The sequence below is a fragment of the Pomacea canaliculata genome, linkage group LG11 (genome assembly GCF_003073045.1).
Source record: "Pomacea canaliculata isolate SZHN2017 linkage group LG11, ASM307304v1, whole genome shotgun sequence".
In the NCBI taxonomy this organism is placed as follows: Eukaryota; Metazoa; Mollusca; class Gastropoda; order Architaenioglossa; family Ampullariidae; genus Pomacea; species Pomacea canaliculata.
The window spans coordinates 1,572,661-1,589,319 of record NC_037600.1 but is presented as its reverse complement, the minus strand read 5'-3'; the positions used below and the strand labels follow the sequence as shown (position 1 = coordinate 1,589,319).

Genomic DNA, 16,659 nt, shown 5'->3' with positions numbered 1-16,659 from the left:
CATGGCAACAAGGAAAATGATGACAGCACTGCTTTATAATACGAAGAATTAGCGTAAAGATATAAATGGCAGAACTTGGCCTTAGACCTTATCTATATATATTGACATTTTCTTGTCGTCTATTACCGTTATGATCTATTCATACCTTAATATTTAATAAGGCGCGACCATGTCGACATGTGAGATCACTCCTTCGTTTTCTGTGTTCAAAACAGTGGAACTCATTTCCCTTCCATCTCCATGGTCTACCCACCATGGAATCCGTTAAGGCGCAGAAAAAAACCTACTTGTTTCACAAGCATTATACTCCTTACACCAATCAACATGTATACATATAGCTGCCTATATAGCTGTCATTATAGTCAGTTAACAGTCCGCCTGTCTCTATACTGATTTATGACACTCCCACCTTAACATTTGTTCCCTCATTCCTCATTGTAATTTCTATGTTCTTTTATTATTTGTTTCTGCTTTCCATGTTTCTTTCTACATACATCTTCGTGAAGTGCTTATGCGCTGTATAAATCTTTATTATAATAATAATCCGCGTTTATCTGTTGAAATGAGTTTCTATTCGAAGTTTGCTTCATTCTCGAATCTCCACCTCCATCTTGTTAGCTTGCACCATCTGTATACCATAGCAACGGGCCTTGACGACGTGTGATCGATCGAGATGTGTTGACACAGTCCAAGGGTGCCGCGACCTTTTATACCCGGTGTCAAGCAACAGAATCGCATTCATGCGGGCACAAGCTTTCCCCTGACAACAACCCCGGGTGTCAGACTCTGTCTCATCGAATATTTTCGCACAGAACTGTTTGTGTAACACAACGATATATTTTGCGGGTGCCCGCACTTCGCATGTGTAATCCACCCAACATTGACACGTTTGTCGACAACTTGATACGGGGACATTTCACGGATACCTGCTTCTGTATGCGAGGCTGTGTGTTGTGTGACAATAATTGACTGGAAAGGTTAGGAGCGGTGCATTCCCTGTGCCAAAAGTTTTTGTTTGGGTGAGAATGGAATGAGAACGTGTGCTTCGGGTCCCGCAGAGCGCTGATATAATGAACAGTAATCCCTCGTACTTCACAGACGTCAGGTGCAGCTTTGATCCGCGTACTCAAACTCGGCCCAACACAATAGCCAGTACTTTTATATGCACAGCCTCGCACAATACTCGATCGCAGCCTTGCAGGTAAGAGAGCAGGTGAGAACAGAAAATGCCAAGGTTATGAGGTAAGAGTACCTTTTTGCTTACTGAAATCATTGTGTCCAGCGGAGAAGAGTGTGTTTGTGCCAAAGGGAGTGGACGGATAGAATATTTTATTTTATAACTGTACTGAGTAGGCCTTCGATAGGTCCATGTTGAGATAGCAAAAAAAAAAAAAATAAAAAACATAAATAAGTAACAAAAAAAAAAAACCCCAGCAGAATAAAAGTTACGATGAAATGGATCTACACAAATTGTGTCTATAGAAGAAAGAAAGGGTGTGTGTGTGAGAAAGAGAAAGAAATAATGAGCTGTTAGGTCATTGACCGTCCTAAGAGGCATTAAAAAACATCTACATACACCATAGAAGTAAGCTAAGAAAACTACTATTGTTTAGTCTATTCGACTGAGTGAAAAAAGGAGTAAAAAGCATCACTCTAAAATCTAAACTGTACCTCAGGAAGCTGCTTTGTAGGCAGTGTTGTACCAGTTTGGTCTGCCCAATGAAGTGTGCTGGTATGAAAGGCTATTGATTATTTAGAACTTGCGATCTCAAAATCTTTCTTTAGGTTCAGAATAGGTATATCTCCCTTGGTATCACATTTTATTCTTTTTAGCTCAGAAGCTGCAATTATTGAAGACTCCTTTCTGCCTGAATAATGAAGAAAGTGAAGTGCACATTCTGTCACTTTGTCCCAAACACAAACACATTTGCAATAAGCTAATTGTTCTGTCAGGCACTTGCAAGTTAGATCATACAGTACTTGATATTAGAACAAAAGCAAAAGTATTTTGAAATAAAAGTACATACTTTTTTTTTGTTCAACTGTTTACCTGTAATAATTTAAAGTTCAGATGATTGTCATTTCTGGCTTATTTCTGTTTCCATATTGACTGGCATGTTTGAATGTAATGGTTTTGTATCACCTCCAGTATTGTGTGTGTGAGTGAGTGGGTGATTTTGTGTGTATGCGAATATAAATATCATAGAATATATCAGTTCAAATATCTATCGAGGTATGTTTTATCCATTGTTCCTTATGTGCATGATATCAGGCTTCAGTATCTGACAAATATCCAAGCACTATGTTTAGTGGGCTTCAAGATTTCACCAGGCTGGATCTCAAGAGGTTTGGTGGCCATAAAGATGAGGTGAGTATTTACATAGATATAAAACATTTTTTTAGGGCTCTATGTTCTATTCAGTGTAACTATTCAGTGTTGTATGTACAGCAATATATATATCCCTCTTGGCTTTTTTTTAGGGGGGAGGAGGGGGTTGCAGGGTGGGTAATGCCTGGAGGGAAGGTGTACTTTATTAAGTACAGAATACCATAATTGTATTTTTCCTAAATTATTTTGACCCGATTTTATGTTGTATGTACAACCTTTGTTGATATATTATTGTATTCACATATTTCAGATGTTACTTTATTATTTATTTACCTTATGTTTACTACTGTTTAAGATCATGAATTCTCTAAATAACTTGACTATCTCCATACCATTTAGATTTATTTTGTTTCTCTTACCTCCCTGCTCCCAAATAGTTGGGGCCATCCTTTATGTATGTTCATTTATTCACATTTGTCTGCAGGTGAACTGTGTAGCTTTCTCACAGGACTTTCAAATGCTTGTGACAGGCTCTGATGACCAGCGGATCCGCATTTTTAACACCAACACTGCACAGTTCATTTGCAAACTTAAGGGACATGAAGGTTTGAATAAAATATCAAGTGTTATTTTATTTGATTTCTACTGTGTGGACTTGTCAATGTTTGACTGAAATAGAATTTTTTAAGATGTCGATCATTGCAATAAAAAAGGATTTTAGTATTGTCTTTAAAATCCTCTTCATCATCATTAAAATCTGTCTCTTCAATCTAAATATAATCTGTGCATATTTGAATATATGGAGAATTGATTAGCTGGATAGAAACAGAAATAAATTTTATTTATTTTTCTTTTTGCCATTTGCTGTGCATGTTTAAAAGTGACTGATGAGATGGACATATGCGTTTGGGTGTTCACCATTAGAATTACAAATGTGCAAAGGGCTTATTTGTATTTTAGTGCAAACTTGTCAAAGAGATTAACTCACTAAATAAATCCTTTCCTTTTTTCTTATATAAGTCATTTGAAATTTAATGATTTCATTAACTCTTTTGTTATTCCTGGCTTCTGTCTTAGGTGCAATCAAAAGTGTTGCTGTTTCCCCAAACAGTCGATACATTGCTAGCGGAGCCTTTGACAAGACTGCGAGAGTTTGGAGAACTGCATCAGCAGAATGTTACCATGTTCTTACAGGTTTGTGAATCTTTTTCAACACTGAGTACTTATATTTATTTGTGTTCACAGATTCATACATTAAAAAAAAAAAAAAATCAGGACATTTCTGTAACTGATTTTTATTATTATACATTTTTGCCATAGCAGGATCAACTCTAGGTGAGCACCATGACTGGGGTGTTAATATAATCAACAGCAGTTAGTATGATTTTAACTAATTTGTTATGGCGTTTTTGAAAAATGCCAAGTATTTATATGAAACATGACATAGTACAGAGTAAAAATTACAAAAGGTTTTAAAACATTTCAGGGCACAGCAAGAGTGTGGAGACAGTGGTATTCTCAAATGACTCATCTTTACTTTCCTCAGGATCATGGGACAGAACAGCTATTATCTGGGATGTGGAGGCATGTTTAGCATTAAACTGGTTCCTGTATAAGCATATTTATATGTTGTTGACATACAGAGAATGTGTATTTATTGATTTATTTTAAAAAATTATTTCAAGATCTTTTTCTGTTTGTTTATTTTTTACATAATCAAATACTTCAGATCACTCCAGTATGAATGTTTCCTTTACACAACCTGTACGTTTATATCTCTCATGTTTGCTAGAGCAAGAAGTCAAATTTTCACATTGCCATTTAAGGCTATTTTCAATTTGTGCATAACAAAACATTATTTGAAAGTCACAAATCATGATTTTTTTTATGCTAGCATGACTTCTCATTGCTTTTATTTATTTTAATTTTCACTCACAGAAGGGTTGTGCACTGAAAGTGTTGGCTGGACACGCAAGTCTTGTACAGTCTATTGCATTTTCACCTGATAGAGAATTTGTTGTAAGTGTTGGGCTGGTTCCTTTTTTCTTCATAAGAATATCAAGTTTTACATTGTTGAAATAAACTTCGTTTTCTTTGGTTATCATATTATTGTGTGCTATTGAGAATAATTATTCCTAATTTGTAGAAGAATATTTGTGTATTTCTAAGAAGAGACATAATCTCATTAATTTTGTAATACTAATGACTGAAAAATTCAGTGAGGAGAACGCTCCTATGGTTTACCCACTGACTTACTAACCTATGCAGCAAATCAACACAGTTTATACTTACCTTTATAAAGTTTAAATATAGATGCTTACCTGATAAGAATTATGACTAATGTGATTATTTTGGATTTTGATATTGTCCTGATTCTTTTTCTTCATGCTGTCAGATTTCTCTTAATAGTAAAAAATATAAAAAATAAGCAAAAAAGAATCTGCAAAATAGCAATTATAATCTTTAAGGAAGTTTGCACTGCCATCTATATTATCTTTGAGCTGTGATGTTTGGTGACTATGAAGCAGAAAGAGCAGCATTTATTATCAAAGTGTTGTAAGGATCAGCAGGACAAGTCGAGTTGGTATACGGTGACATATTAAGCGTACAGTTTTATTACTATTTTTCCGAATCAGGTGACAGGGTCCTGGGACTTCACAGTCCGAGTCTGGGCTCTGAAGGAGTGTAGTACTTACCCTGATGTTCGCATCCTTTCAGGACACACAGGGAACATACACGGTGTGACAGTCTCCAAAGACGGCATGCTGGTACAGGCTGGGTTTATTTCTTTCATCTCGATTCTTTGTTTGATCCTAAATCTTTTGCTTTTATTTGTGGACTGCTTGTTATACAAAGTTTTTCAGTTTTGTTTGTGCTTTTTATCATACTGAGCATTTTCTATTAGTCTCAACATGCATCATTATTAGTGAATTGTTTCTTTAGTGGCAAGATCATATTGGTGTGCTTTTTTCTTTTTTTGTGCTTGTATTTGACACATAAAGGGAAGCACTTTTTTATGCTTTCACTGAGTTTTTATTTTCAGAGGATTATCCTTTCCTTACTATCAGCTGACTTTAAATAATCTGTTAGTTTTATGTATTGTTTCCTATTAATCTAGTAAGGCTATAAATTCAATATATTTTTATGGGATATAATATTCTGTGGTGAAACTATATTTAATTAAGCAGTATTTTTATTACCAGTGGATTTTTAAAGAGACAAATTATTTCTTATTTATATAAAATCCCTAGGCTTCTGGATCATGGGACAAGACAATACGGATGTGGAATCCAAAGACAGGGAGACAACTGCATATTTGCCAGGGTCATAAGGGTTGGGTACAAGCCCTTGCCTTCTCCCCAGATGGAACATACCTGGCATCCAGCAGTGATGATGACACTGTGAAAATCTGGGATGTAGTGAATGGACAGTGTGTGAAGACTTTGGATGTAAGCACTTTGTGTCTCATTTGTTACCTGTCTTTAAATGTACTGTGAAGAATGTGAGACAGCTAGCTGTAGAATTTGTTTGTACATTTGAGGTTTTCAAAAAATCAGTTTTGTATAGGATCATTCCTAATGTACCTAACTAGTGAAGAAATCAAACCTGTAACAGATCCTTCAATGTCCAAGTGAATACTGAATATAAATATTTCTTGTAGACAGTATTTTAATGACTTGGTTTGACAAAAGTTCAGATTTTTATCTAACATAATCTAATGGTAGAGTATTAATTGTTATAAGGCTAGAGCTATTTGTGCTTTTAAGTTCTGTTGATTGAGATGGTGATAATAAGAATCAGGAGCCAAGAAATTTAGGAGATGGATGGGAGGGTGTAAGGAAAAAGAACTGAAGTTCAAGTTATAATGCTTGTACAAATATTTGACTTAACGCAATTTTTTTTTTTTTAGGTAGAGAAAAAGGGACTGTACTCCCCCCCAAAAAAAAGGAAATGTTAGAGAATTTTTTTTCTTTCCATGTAGTAAGGACCCTATTTAGCAAAAGCCTATTGACTGACTGCAAACTACAATGCACAAATGATTCATCTGTGACAGGGTCAGACTGATCAGGCTCAACACTGCTCATTTACACCAGGAGGCGCTCTGGTAGCATCAGGTGCAGCTGTGGTAACTCTTGCTCTCACGTGATATTTGTACAGAATAGTGAGACTGGTTTTCTTATGACTTCTGGCAGCCTTCAGTGTTCATGTAATGTCATCAAGTGCACCAATGACTCCAACAAGCATTAGCTGACTGTGAGGGATAACCAGCTTGACTCAGCAGGTCTTACTGTGATTTTAACGTGTACAGCCAGGATAACACTAGTCGTCATAAACCCTCCAATCAAAGTGATGTTTATCACTGACCAGTTTTCATTTCAGACAGTGGTCATTGTAGCCATGATGTAACATTTTTGGTAGTTAAACTAAAGAATGGCAAATAGAATGACGGGTATACTGTATAATGCTGAGAGCACACCCTTCTGCACCGGGCGGTTGGTGGCGCAGGGGCTTACCATGACGGTTTGGTTTGGGTGTTGCGGGTTTGCATTTCGACTTGGATGAACCTCTCTCTGGATGTGAAACCTGTTTACAGGGCTGACTGTCATTGATTTTCTCTAGTTCCTTTACCTCTGTGTGTGTGTGAGAGAGACGCAGGGACTAGTTATAATTTGAATGATAGTGAATGAATTTGTAAGATGGATTTGATGCCTACTGATAATAGTGTGTTAGTGCAACTTCATTATGCAAGCGCCTTGCATCTATCTTTGTTGTTGAGATAAGGCACTCTGTAAATAAAGATTTATTATTATTGATATTATTATTATCATCTTCAGTCTCTTATTTGTTCTGGTACAATTTGTTTTGTTTTCTTTTTTGAGACGTGCTGTTAGATCATGTTTCATAAGAATAACGTGGCACTTTGTAAGGTGCATCTGCAGGTAGTAGACAATCAAGCATTAACATAATTATGTATATCATTTGATTGTAGGTCTTGTCTGAACTTCACCGATCTTTATGATTTCTGGGGTCTTCATAACAGTACCTTTCTTTAGAACCCCATAATTCGGAAACTGTTTGCACGAAAGCTTTTTGTTTTCCATTGCTTTTATTATGCTTTAAGAAAATTCTAAAACAATTTGAATAAATTCACTTTAGAACTTCAGGTGTTGCTATCTAGTACAAGTGTTCAACCAACCATAATTACCAGAATTATAACGTGTTTTGTAGCTAAAAGTTCAAGATACTCCATAAATTAGCCTCAAATGTTAATAAAGAAATACTTTTATGCAAATATTTTTGTCAAGGGAATTTTTTCAGTGATCTTACCTTTCAATCCCATAGATTTAATGACAACACCGCACTCCTTCACATGTGTTATTTTTATTGCACTTCCAAAATGTACACTATAGTTTGATGTAACCACTATACTAAATGTATACTAATATCTACATAAATTCAATATCTTGTCCCACAGTTTTTGCATATCTTGCTAAGACAAGTCAGCAGGTATGAAAAGCAGATCATGAAAAAGTATGCGAGCATCTTAAGCAGAAAATGGATGAACATAATATGAAGTATAATTCTACGTTATCACAGGTGTCCAGCATATAGATTGTTGAAATGTAGGTGGAATGTGTTTCACAACTTATAAAGCAAGTATATACAGATAACCACACATTACTCATGTGTGCCAGTCTGTTATTTTGTTGGTGTTTTCTTGATAGCACTTTTGTCTGAGTCGGCTGTTGAGATAGTAGTTGCAGAAATTGTTGAGAATGTCACATGCTCTGCAATTTCAAACAGCATGGTTATCAATAATAACAGTAACAGGATACGGTCACGAAAAGAAAGGTGCAAACACCACCCCCACCCCCAACAAGAGACAAAGGAAATATCAGGATATGGTATGGTAAGGAGTAATTAAGGATCACTGCTCTCCCCCTCCCCCCTGTGTGTGTGGATGCGTGTTTAGAAGCAAAATACTGCCATACTTGGTGCCTTTTTCGCACAAAAGATGCACAAATGTAGAACTTAAAGCAATTAATTATTATTAAGCATCTAGTTTATAAATATTTTAGCTGACTGTCCACCCGGCCCCAACAAACTAACCGAAATAAGGCTTAAAGAGAACAAGAAAAAGGCGAAGAAACGGGGTGAGAGTGATCTGTCATTCACAAATCACACTGAGCTCAAAACACTTCACATTTTTAGATAGGTTTCTTTCAACAGAAAAGAGAGAGAGAAAAAATCAAAACAAAACAAAAATCGCCTACTCTTCTGCTGAGACGGAGACCCTGTTCGTGACGTGGCGCGTGACACTGTATGTGACCTTAGTGACAGCCTGTCTCGTTCCTCCATGATGCGGTGTGATAAATCCTGAAATCAGCAGAACGGTCACCTTTTATTTTCCAGTTTGGCTTGTTAGCCGAGCTGGGGGAATGAGAGAGTAACTAAGTGAAAGACCGGAGCTGACACCAGAAAAATCTTTATTTCATTCTGATCGATAATCAATACTCCGATATCTAACGCATTAATCACGAAGCGGAAAAAATAAATAAATAAAGCGATAAATCAGTGTCCCAGCATGAAGATAACAAAAGTTAATGGCAGTCTTTTTACAACAGGGACAAAAACAGACTTTAACTCGATCAGCTGAGAGGTTCGACTATGGTTGTCAAACCGCTTCTACGGTTAACAAAGTACTTTAAGTCTCTCTCTTAATTTATCTATAGTTCATTTCGTCCTAAAAAGAATTCGATCACAGTTTGGTGGCCGTAACATCACTCTAAATTCTCAGTATTTACAGCTGCATAAAGCTGTCAGCCTTGCGTCACATGCCTATTAGTCTGCACTAAATGTTTTGGGTTTTTTTTTTTTTTTTTTTTTTTTTGATGGGTGGTTGTTAATTATTTTGTTTTTGTCTGTTTTTTTTTGTTGTTGTTGTTTTTTGGAGTGGATGAGTTATAACACGTAATCAGTTTCTGTCCAGGCGTTCTAATAGCAGAATGGTTGGAGTCTGTTGTGTGGCAGTGACAGGTAAATATTGGACGAACGTTTGAGCAAGTATGGCGAAATTTGTGTGTGACGGTCAGGTAGACAATTAACTTTGCTAGATGTGATTAAACGTTCGTCCTTATTCGTCCGGTTGAGAACAGGAAAACACTTTGGTGGCGATCGGTTTTGTAGAAGCAGTTGGCCTCTCGTGAATAGAAGCAGTGCAAACTTTGACGGCGATGAGATTTGCAGAAGCAGATGTAATTAAGATATGGTCGTGCATGATTGAACAGCGAGTAAACTGACCGTTCATTGGTTAGTTGGTTTGTTTTGGTTTTAAAAATGCTCCTTTCACCGCGAATGTTGGTCGTAGCGGTTTGATTTCTCTCCACAAATCACTGATTGACTGTAGATGACACTTGTAACTCAATCAGGCTTCTTTTTTTGTATGATATCATGTTGTTTAGGGGATGGGGGAGTCCAAACTTCCGGCTTATGATTACTCGTCACAATACGTGGCCATTGGTAACCAATAACAGACAAAAGACAACATGTGTCAATACTTTTGCGAAAGATTTTTACCCGCTGTATAATCTTTTTAATACCGGGATCATAAACACTAGTGTTGCTTTCAGTCGATCCAAGCTGACATCGAATCCACCAGACCGCGAAGTTTTTCATTGGTAGCATAAAGACTCGTATTGAAAGCGTTGACTCAGTTGTGAAACTTTCTCTCGTTTTTTTTTTCAACCACCTTTTTCTATCGCTATCAATGAGTCTGTGGGTTTTTTCTTTCTCCTTTTTCTTGTAGTTTATCCTCAATTTTGTGAAATTTCTCCTGTGATATTTTAAAGGGGTGGGAGTATACTGTAATTGTACTGTCAACATTCTTACAAGTCCTTACTTGCATTTCAAGTATTTTGTTTCCTACCCAGTGGCAGTTTCTGAGAAAAAACAAAGAACCCCTCCCACCCATTGATACCATGGTTTTTATATTTCATATCTTTATTTCACGACTTACACTTCGCTGTCTTAACTTTTTTTTTGTCAGGTGAATGAGAGAACATACCCCGCAGGAAGCTCGCAGAGATCTCTTTCACTTCAAATAAAAAAGAAATCGTGTTGTTTCTTATTTGGGTTTCAAAGGCTCCATAGTACTGCTTTTTTTTTTTTTTTTTTTGTTACTCTTTCCTATTCGCATTCCACAATCCATGTTCCTCCACACACACGGCAGACCGGTGGCGCAACAGTTATTGCCTGTCACCAATACAGTGATCGAGAGTTGGCTGTCCTCGGTTCAGCTCTCGTCTGTTCTTTCTCTGTTTGTGGCATCTGTTTATACAGCTGGCTGCCTTGCCGTGATATAGTCTTAGTTGCTGGCTCGGTGTAAAACACCAATCCCCTACCCCACTCCACACACACACAGTAACAGCTATTCACCTCATGTAGATTCCTGATTTAAACTGCGGCAAAAATTACGGGACAAGCTAATCACACCAATCTATCAACACTTTTTTTAGGGCTCCCTTTGCCTCGGTACAGTCATCAATATTGTCGTTATCTCCTCTATCACGCCAGCTTCGGGGACGCACGGTCACACACCCTATTCATGCTATTTTTATTTTGAAAATAACAAAGCTCTTACTTAACAAACTTTCATGGCATGCCGAACCCTAGACGCAGTTAACCAAAGCTTAGGCCTTGGGGCACTTGTACTTGCTGCCATGTATCACGACACCACAAGATAAGTGTTTCGCTTGGTCGGGGCTGATGAAAGGGTCCCCCCCACACACACACACAAAATAGCTGTTCATAATGACACGCTAAAGGATTTTTCTATTAAGAAATAGACAAGAGTCTAGTCGAGGAACTAATGAATTATTTCCAATAGTCTTCTAGTGAAGGAGCTAGTAAATTATTTCTTATAGTCTTTCATTGGCATTTGTGACCCCAATTCATTGTTTGACTGTTTACCCTTCCCGGTGTTTTCATCCACCTCTGTGATCTGAGGCAGAGAGTCTGGGATATTTTCTTTCGCCTCTAATGTCTCAGATGTGCGGGTTCATGTTAACTCCTGCATTTCTTTACTTAATTTGCCAGTACCCCTTGAAGTGTCGGGCCCTTTCGTCGCCCTGTTAAAATATGTGAATAATATCCTTTACAAATAAGACTATCTCATCTACATACACCCTTATTAAAAATAGCTTGTCCAAAACCCGTCCGAAAGATTACAACCGAAGGTGCGCCATCTGCCAGGTCCTGTCAGCGCTTGCTGCTCACCTGATATAAATTCCGCATTTAGAATTCCATTCAGTCTCCAGTCCTTTCTATTTCAGACCAGCCTCATGGCCATAAAAGTTACACAAAGAGTCCCAGCCGATAGGTAGCAGGCAGCGGTCGCAATTTCCCAGCCGCTGATCCCAGAACTCGAACCAAAAGATCTACCACACTCACGAGGGTACAAAGCCTCACCAAAATCGACGAACAATCAATAATGAAACAAATGTAAACTGAAATATAATGCTGGGGACGCGACCTCGTCACGTGTTCACCCTTTTGATGCAGACAGCGAGAGTCGTCTTGGGCATGCTCCGACCCAGAAAGACACGTCCAAGTATTCTATTCCTTCTTCTTTCCACTCTCAAAACCTTAAACTATCGTCAAACAGGATAGTATTTGAAAAAAGACATATTCTTCTGATTTATTAATCAGTCAACCAATTATCAAATAAAACAAGATATTGGATGCCCGATTTATCAGGCACGGTAAATAGTGGTCTGCACTTCTACATGCTGTGTCCTAGAAACAGTGAACCACTTAGCTTAGCATCCGTAGGCTGTAAGAAGTTTCGCTTCTTTTGTAGTTCTACTTCAATGCATCAATTGTACAACACAATACTTTTCGCTTGAGTTGTACAGATGAAAGGCTTCGAAGAATACAAAGGCCAATTCCTAACTGAAATGTCACAGTAGGTCTGCTCCATTTGCCGTGAAGTATGGAGTCCATTATTCACCACAGTCTGCCATTGTCAGCAGTGACTCCAATTCATCGTTCCACCAGTTCCACTTACTTATTATAAAACTCGCTGAACTGGGTAACATTTCTCTCAGGACTACAACACAAAGCCACACACACAGGGTCTTACAGTTCGCTGTAGAAGTACTGGTGGATTGACACACCCTGTCTTTTGACAATGATTCCTGATGGTCATACTTTGCGACTAATACACACAAATAAATAAACAGACTAGTAATGCTGTTCAGCCGGAGTTAGCACCAGAAAGGAATAAAACCCGCCAATGTTTAATGATCTATATACATGCTATATGTTTTCAATGCTTAAAGTATATTTTCGAACAACGAAAAGGTGGTGACGAAGACCTTTAAAGACAGGAAACTTGACAACAGAGCGATTACAAGATTATATTACAATGTGATGACAAAGACCTTTAAAGATAAGAAACTTGACAACAGAGCGATTACAAGAGGACCCAAAGTGAACGAGCTGTCACTCAAGTACACGGGATGTCAGTCATTTAAAGGACGCACTGGAAAACCTCTAACAGTAAGTGCAAGGAACAAATGGCACATTGTAAGTTTATCTACAAGGGACTATTCACCAAATCTTATATCCTTATTTATTTGTATAAGTACTTTTGTGGTGAACTATAGGTAAGCCGGCAATGAGTCCCCGCCCTTCCTCCGGTTCTATTTCTCTTTGGCACCGACCGTGCATACATCGCACTAACAAGCACATACAGTCGAACCACGGACGTATAATTATGTCTCTGAACTGCTGCCTGTTTGATGACCGTCTCGCAAAATTGTGGTCTGTTAGGTCTTGGCAATAACAATTCTTTAAAACTAAACTTGCAATAAGTGTGTTATTAAGTTAGTTTTTCTGTCTTTCTTTTTTGATAAAAGTCCTCGACCTCCTCACCCCACGATTTGGAGCCAGTAAACTGAAAACACAACATACTTGAGAGTTCGCATCGTCTGCTCTTCTTCTTGATATTGCCAGTTATGCCGGAGGCAAATTTGTGCTTAGGCTTCGTAATAGAAGTTAACACGGGAACAATTCTTCTACAAGTCCAGAAGAGATATACGTCGATCCGTGGTCGAACAGGTCCTTGTAGTGTAAGTCCATACAGCGGTGTATTAGCATCAACACATGTTTGTGGACCATGTTTGGTTCATGTTTGATGCTCTGAATCAAATTATTGAGTGTTTATTTTATCCGTTGTAGATATAACCTGCGACTAAAATATCTTCTATTTAGAGCAAATTTCAACAACTCTTAATTTGAGGGCTTGTGTCTGTAAAAGAAAGGACCGAATGGAAAATTCTGTCGGTTGCTACTGCCGGCCGGTCCCCCCTACGCCCGGATCGGCAATTAAGGGACTGACCTGACCTGACCTGTCTGTAAAAGAGAGAGAGAGAAAAAAAAAAAGCTGGCCTCCCCACGAGTTTCCTTTCTCTCTCCACTGGAGTTTGTTCCGCGCTGACCACAGATTTACTCATAGAAGTCTGTGGCGCTGACTCTTCATGAAAGAAAGAGGACATCATCACCACAATGTTTATCTCCCCTTTACTTCAAACCCTTCATACCAAACATGAGCTGCCAGCATCAACTCAGGGCACAAATATTATGAAGTAAAAGTGTTTCACTATTTCGCTACACTTGCGGCGCCAACCACTCAATAACTCAGATGAAGTGATAGATTAATTTAAAGTTAATAATAAAATAACAGATGGAGGAACGGTCTTTCGTTTAGACTTTAGACTGATGCCATACGCAACATCCAATCAGCGATTAGCAGCAGTTTTCTCAGTGCCGTGCGCAAACCGGAAGAGGGGGGTTGAGCATAAGCGGGTGGCCAAGCTAGTGTGTGAATTCCACGAACTGAACGAGTTTAGTTTCGGTATGAAGAGCGACTCGAATCAATCAAAGCATGTTCTCTGTCTGAAAAAGTCGCTTATTTACAGCTGCCTGCTCTCGCCGAAGTCTTAATTTTAGATAGCGCGGGTAGCAAAACGCATGACAGCCATGCTGCAGAAATTAACAAGGGGTACCTCGGTTAGTTAAGAAAATAAAACCAATGATAATCTCACGTCATAAATCAACGGTCACGCTTCGGATTTTTCATGCTTCTATTCAGAATGTTTACTAAACCTGTTTCTAAGGCGTGTCTTAATTTTTGCCAAACAGCTCACCGCTCAATTTGTTTCAGCTTACCCGTCCTTGACGTGTGACGTCACTGCCACGCAAACTCCCTCCCCCTCCCAAAAATAAAAACCACCACCACCACCACCACCACCCCCCAACAAAATAACAGGAGCCATTCAGTTGATTGAAATACAATCGGGCGCCAGAAAAAGTTTATTGCATGTAATCCCACCCTTTCCATGGTAGCCTCTGAACTCGAGTACAGACACAGGCTATGGTCGTGCTTCACCCCTTGAACACTATCTCAAGGCTGCTTATGCATGCGCAGGATAAATCCGGCTGAAATGTGACCCTTTCCGTTCGGCAAAGTTTATGGTTGGTAAGGAGGTGGTTCCCGTGAGACCACACACAGGTGACGTACGCAGAAGAATTCACTACTCGCCTACATTCCTACAATCATGGACGTCGTCTTTGAACCCCCATCATTCCAAACTTTTATCAACGCATGAATTTTTATTTCACACAAGGATCTTAAATCATATTTTACATAATATCATTTTTTGTAATGGCAAATACAAATTTAATTTAAAGGATTGCTATTGTAGAAATGTTTCAATGACTTATATTGTTAAATAATGAACAATATTTATAGCTCGTGCATTAAAATAGCTCTGCACTGTAATTAACAAGCCATATCTAATTCAAAACAAACATTACTTAAATTGATGAGCTTGTACAACAATGTCCTGTTTTTCTGACTAGCTATAAGTACCAAGCATTATAAACAGACCAGCATAGCATGTTCAGACATGACTGTAAATTCAGCTGAAATATGATCATTGAGTTTAACGAAGCAAAACAGCTGGTAAAGACTGAGAACATTCTGTCTCTCGAACACACATACATGCATACACATACTAAAAAAAAGGAAGAGATGAGGATAGAGGCAAAAGTAAATAAAGGCAGAAACAATGCACAAAATTACACTTGTATAGTTTTTGTTTCACAGAGTAACGTAATGGGAGCTACATCAGTGCAACTTTTCTTAATCAAGTTAAATTATTATGTATGCATGTGTGTGTGTGTGAGAGAGAGAGACAATATGTGTGTGTGTGCATGCAGTGTATCATAAAACAAGAATAAGATATCAAATTCAAGTGAACGCATTGATCCACTTACATTACACATATTCTTTGCCATGAAGAAATTAATACAAAAACATACCTCTGCAGCAGATGTAATTCTCAGCTGTTTTTTTCGAAGTGTCTCTTCACGTGCTTTTCGGGCCTCGTATTTCCGTGTAATATCCCCTCGAATAATGTTATGGTCCTTTTCCATCTGTGGAGTATTTCTTCCAGCACATGATTGCATAACACTTGACTCATTTTCATTTGGAACTGAATCTGGATTGGTTTCTGCATCTGGGGGGAAAAAATTTAGCCACCATGTGAAACTTTTTTCCTGTCTATGCAAGAACTCTGATGGCCTAGTTAAGAACCACTTGATTAATTCCTTCCTTGAGATAAAATTCAGTTTCACTTCATCCAGTTTAATATATCGAGATTGCTCGATCGGATCTCCCCAAAGTACAATTAATTCAGTACAACATGACCGTTCGTCACTAAATATCTTTAGTATACAAAACGATACGGTACAGTAGTGCATCTAAATCGAAGGTTTCTTTTTGACTAGTAAAGTACTCAAAGCATGAACTTCCATAAATCCTTTAGACAAGGGTTTATCGATGTGTTATGTGAAGCCTACCTGGTCCAACTTTGCTCGACAGACATCCCATAATGTAATCATATGTTTTGAAAGAAAGTCGTCCCATCTTTACGTTCCATTACTCCTATAGCGACTGCATCGCCCACCACCTCTAGCAGACGACTCGAACTGCCTGCTAACGTCTGTGTTGACATCGACGTCATGATCGCAATGCGGAAGTTCGAGGGAAGTAACTCTAGTACAACGTCGGTTACCTTCGTTACCGCAAAGTGTTTGTTATTTAGTTCAGAAAAAAGGCCTTTTTATTACCTATCTTTGGATAAAGAACAAAATATTCACAGTTGCTGTTATCGTAATTGTGTTTTATAGCTTAAAAATGTGTGGAGATGTTTTAAAAGGCTAAACGAAAAGTACACTACTCGCCTCGAAGACGGCTGTCATCT

The 16,659-nt window shown here is 38.1% G+C and overlaps 2 protein-coding genes across 5 annotated transcripts; one reads left to right on the top strand and one right to left on the bottom strand.

The window, feature by feature from the left end:
• The first annotated feature begins 449 nt into the window (after nucleotides 1-449).
• Nucleotides 450-7,151, top strand: LOC112575970 (WD repeat-containing protein 38-like). 4 transcript variants are annotated; one of them, XM_025258158.1, is made up of 9 exons: nucleotides 570-1,213; nucleotides 2,273-2,368; nucleotides 2,814-2,934; nucleotides 3,407-3,523; nucleotides 3,816-3,913; nucleotides 4,268-4,348; nucleotides 4,966-5,097; nucleotides 5,581-5,778; nucleotides 6,384-7,151. In XM_025258158.1, exons 1-9 carry the CDS (start codon nucleotides 1,163-1,165, stop codon nucleotides 6,474-6,476), a joined length of 987 nt encoding a protein of 328 aa, XP_025113943.1. In that variant the 5' UTR covers nucleotides 570-1,162; the 3' UTR covers nucleotides 6,477-7,151. The 4 variants fall into 4 exon arrangements, with proteins under 4 accessions (XP_025113946.1, XP_025113943.1, XP_025113944.1 ...); XM_025258159.1 differs by having other exon boundaries at nucleotides 571-1,201; XM_025258160.1 differs by having other exon boundaries at nucleotides 579-1,242.
• Nucleotides 7,152-7,695: 544 nt separating this feature from the next.
• LOC112575979 lies at nucleotides 7,696-16,440 on the bottom strand. The gene is made up of 4 exons (XM_025258171.1): nucleotides 16,256-16,440; nucleotides 15,716-15,912; nucleotides 8,605-8,707; nucleotides 7,696-8,118 (listed from the first exon to the last, which is right to left on the bottom strand). The coding sequence occupies exons 1-4, from the start codon at nucleotides 16,320-16,322 to the stop codon at nucleotides 8,030-8,032; spliced, it is 456 nt and encodes a 151-aa protein (XP_025113956.1). The 5' UTR covers nucleotides 16,323-16,440; the 3' UTR covers nucleotides 7,696-8,029.
• Nucleotides 16,441-16,659: the final 219 nt, after the last annotated feature.

Bases quoted from the DNA above. Each gene is read 5' to 3' on its own strand.
- LOC112575970 (XM_025258158.1), top strand. From the start codon at position 1,163: ATGCACAGCCTCGCACAATACTCGATCGCAGCCTTGCAGGTAAGAGAG. The intron at 2,369-2,813 runs GTGAGTATTTAC...ATTTGTCTGCAG, and splicing joins TTGGTGGCCATAAAGATGAG to GTGAACTGTGTAGCTTTCTC. The intron at 4,349-4,965 runs GTAAGTGTTGGG...TTTCCGAATCAG, and splicing joins CACCTGATAGAGAATTTGTT to GTGACAGGGTCCTGGGACTT.
- LOC112575979 (XM_025258171.1), bottom strand. From the start codon at position 16,322: ATGGGACGACTTTCTTTCAAAACATATGATTACATTATGGGATGTCTG. The intron at 15,913-16,255 runs GTAGGCTTCACA...TTTTCCCCCCAG, and splicing joins GTCGAGCAAAGTTGGACCAG to ATGCAGAAACCAATCCAGAT. The intron at 8,708-15,715 runs GTATGTTTTTGT...TGCTGATTTCAG, and splicing joins GAATTACATCTGCTGCAGAG to GATTTATCACACCGCATCAT.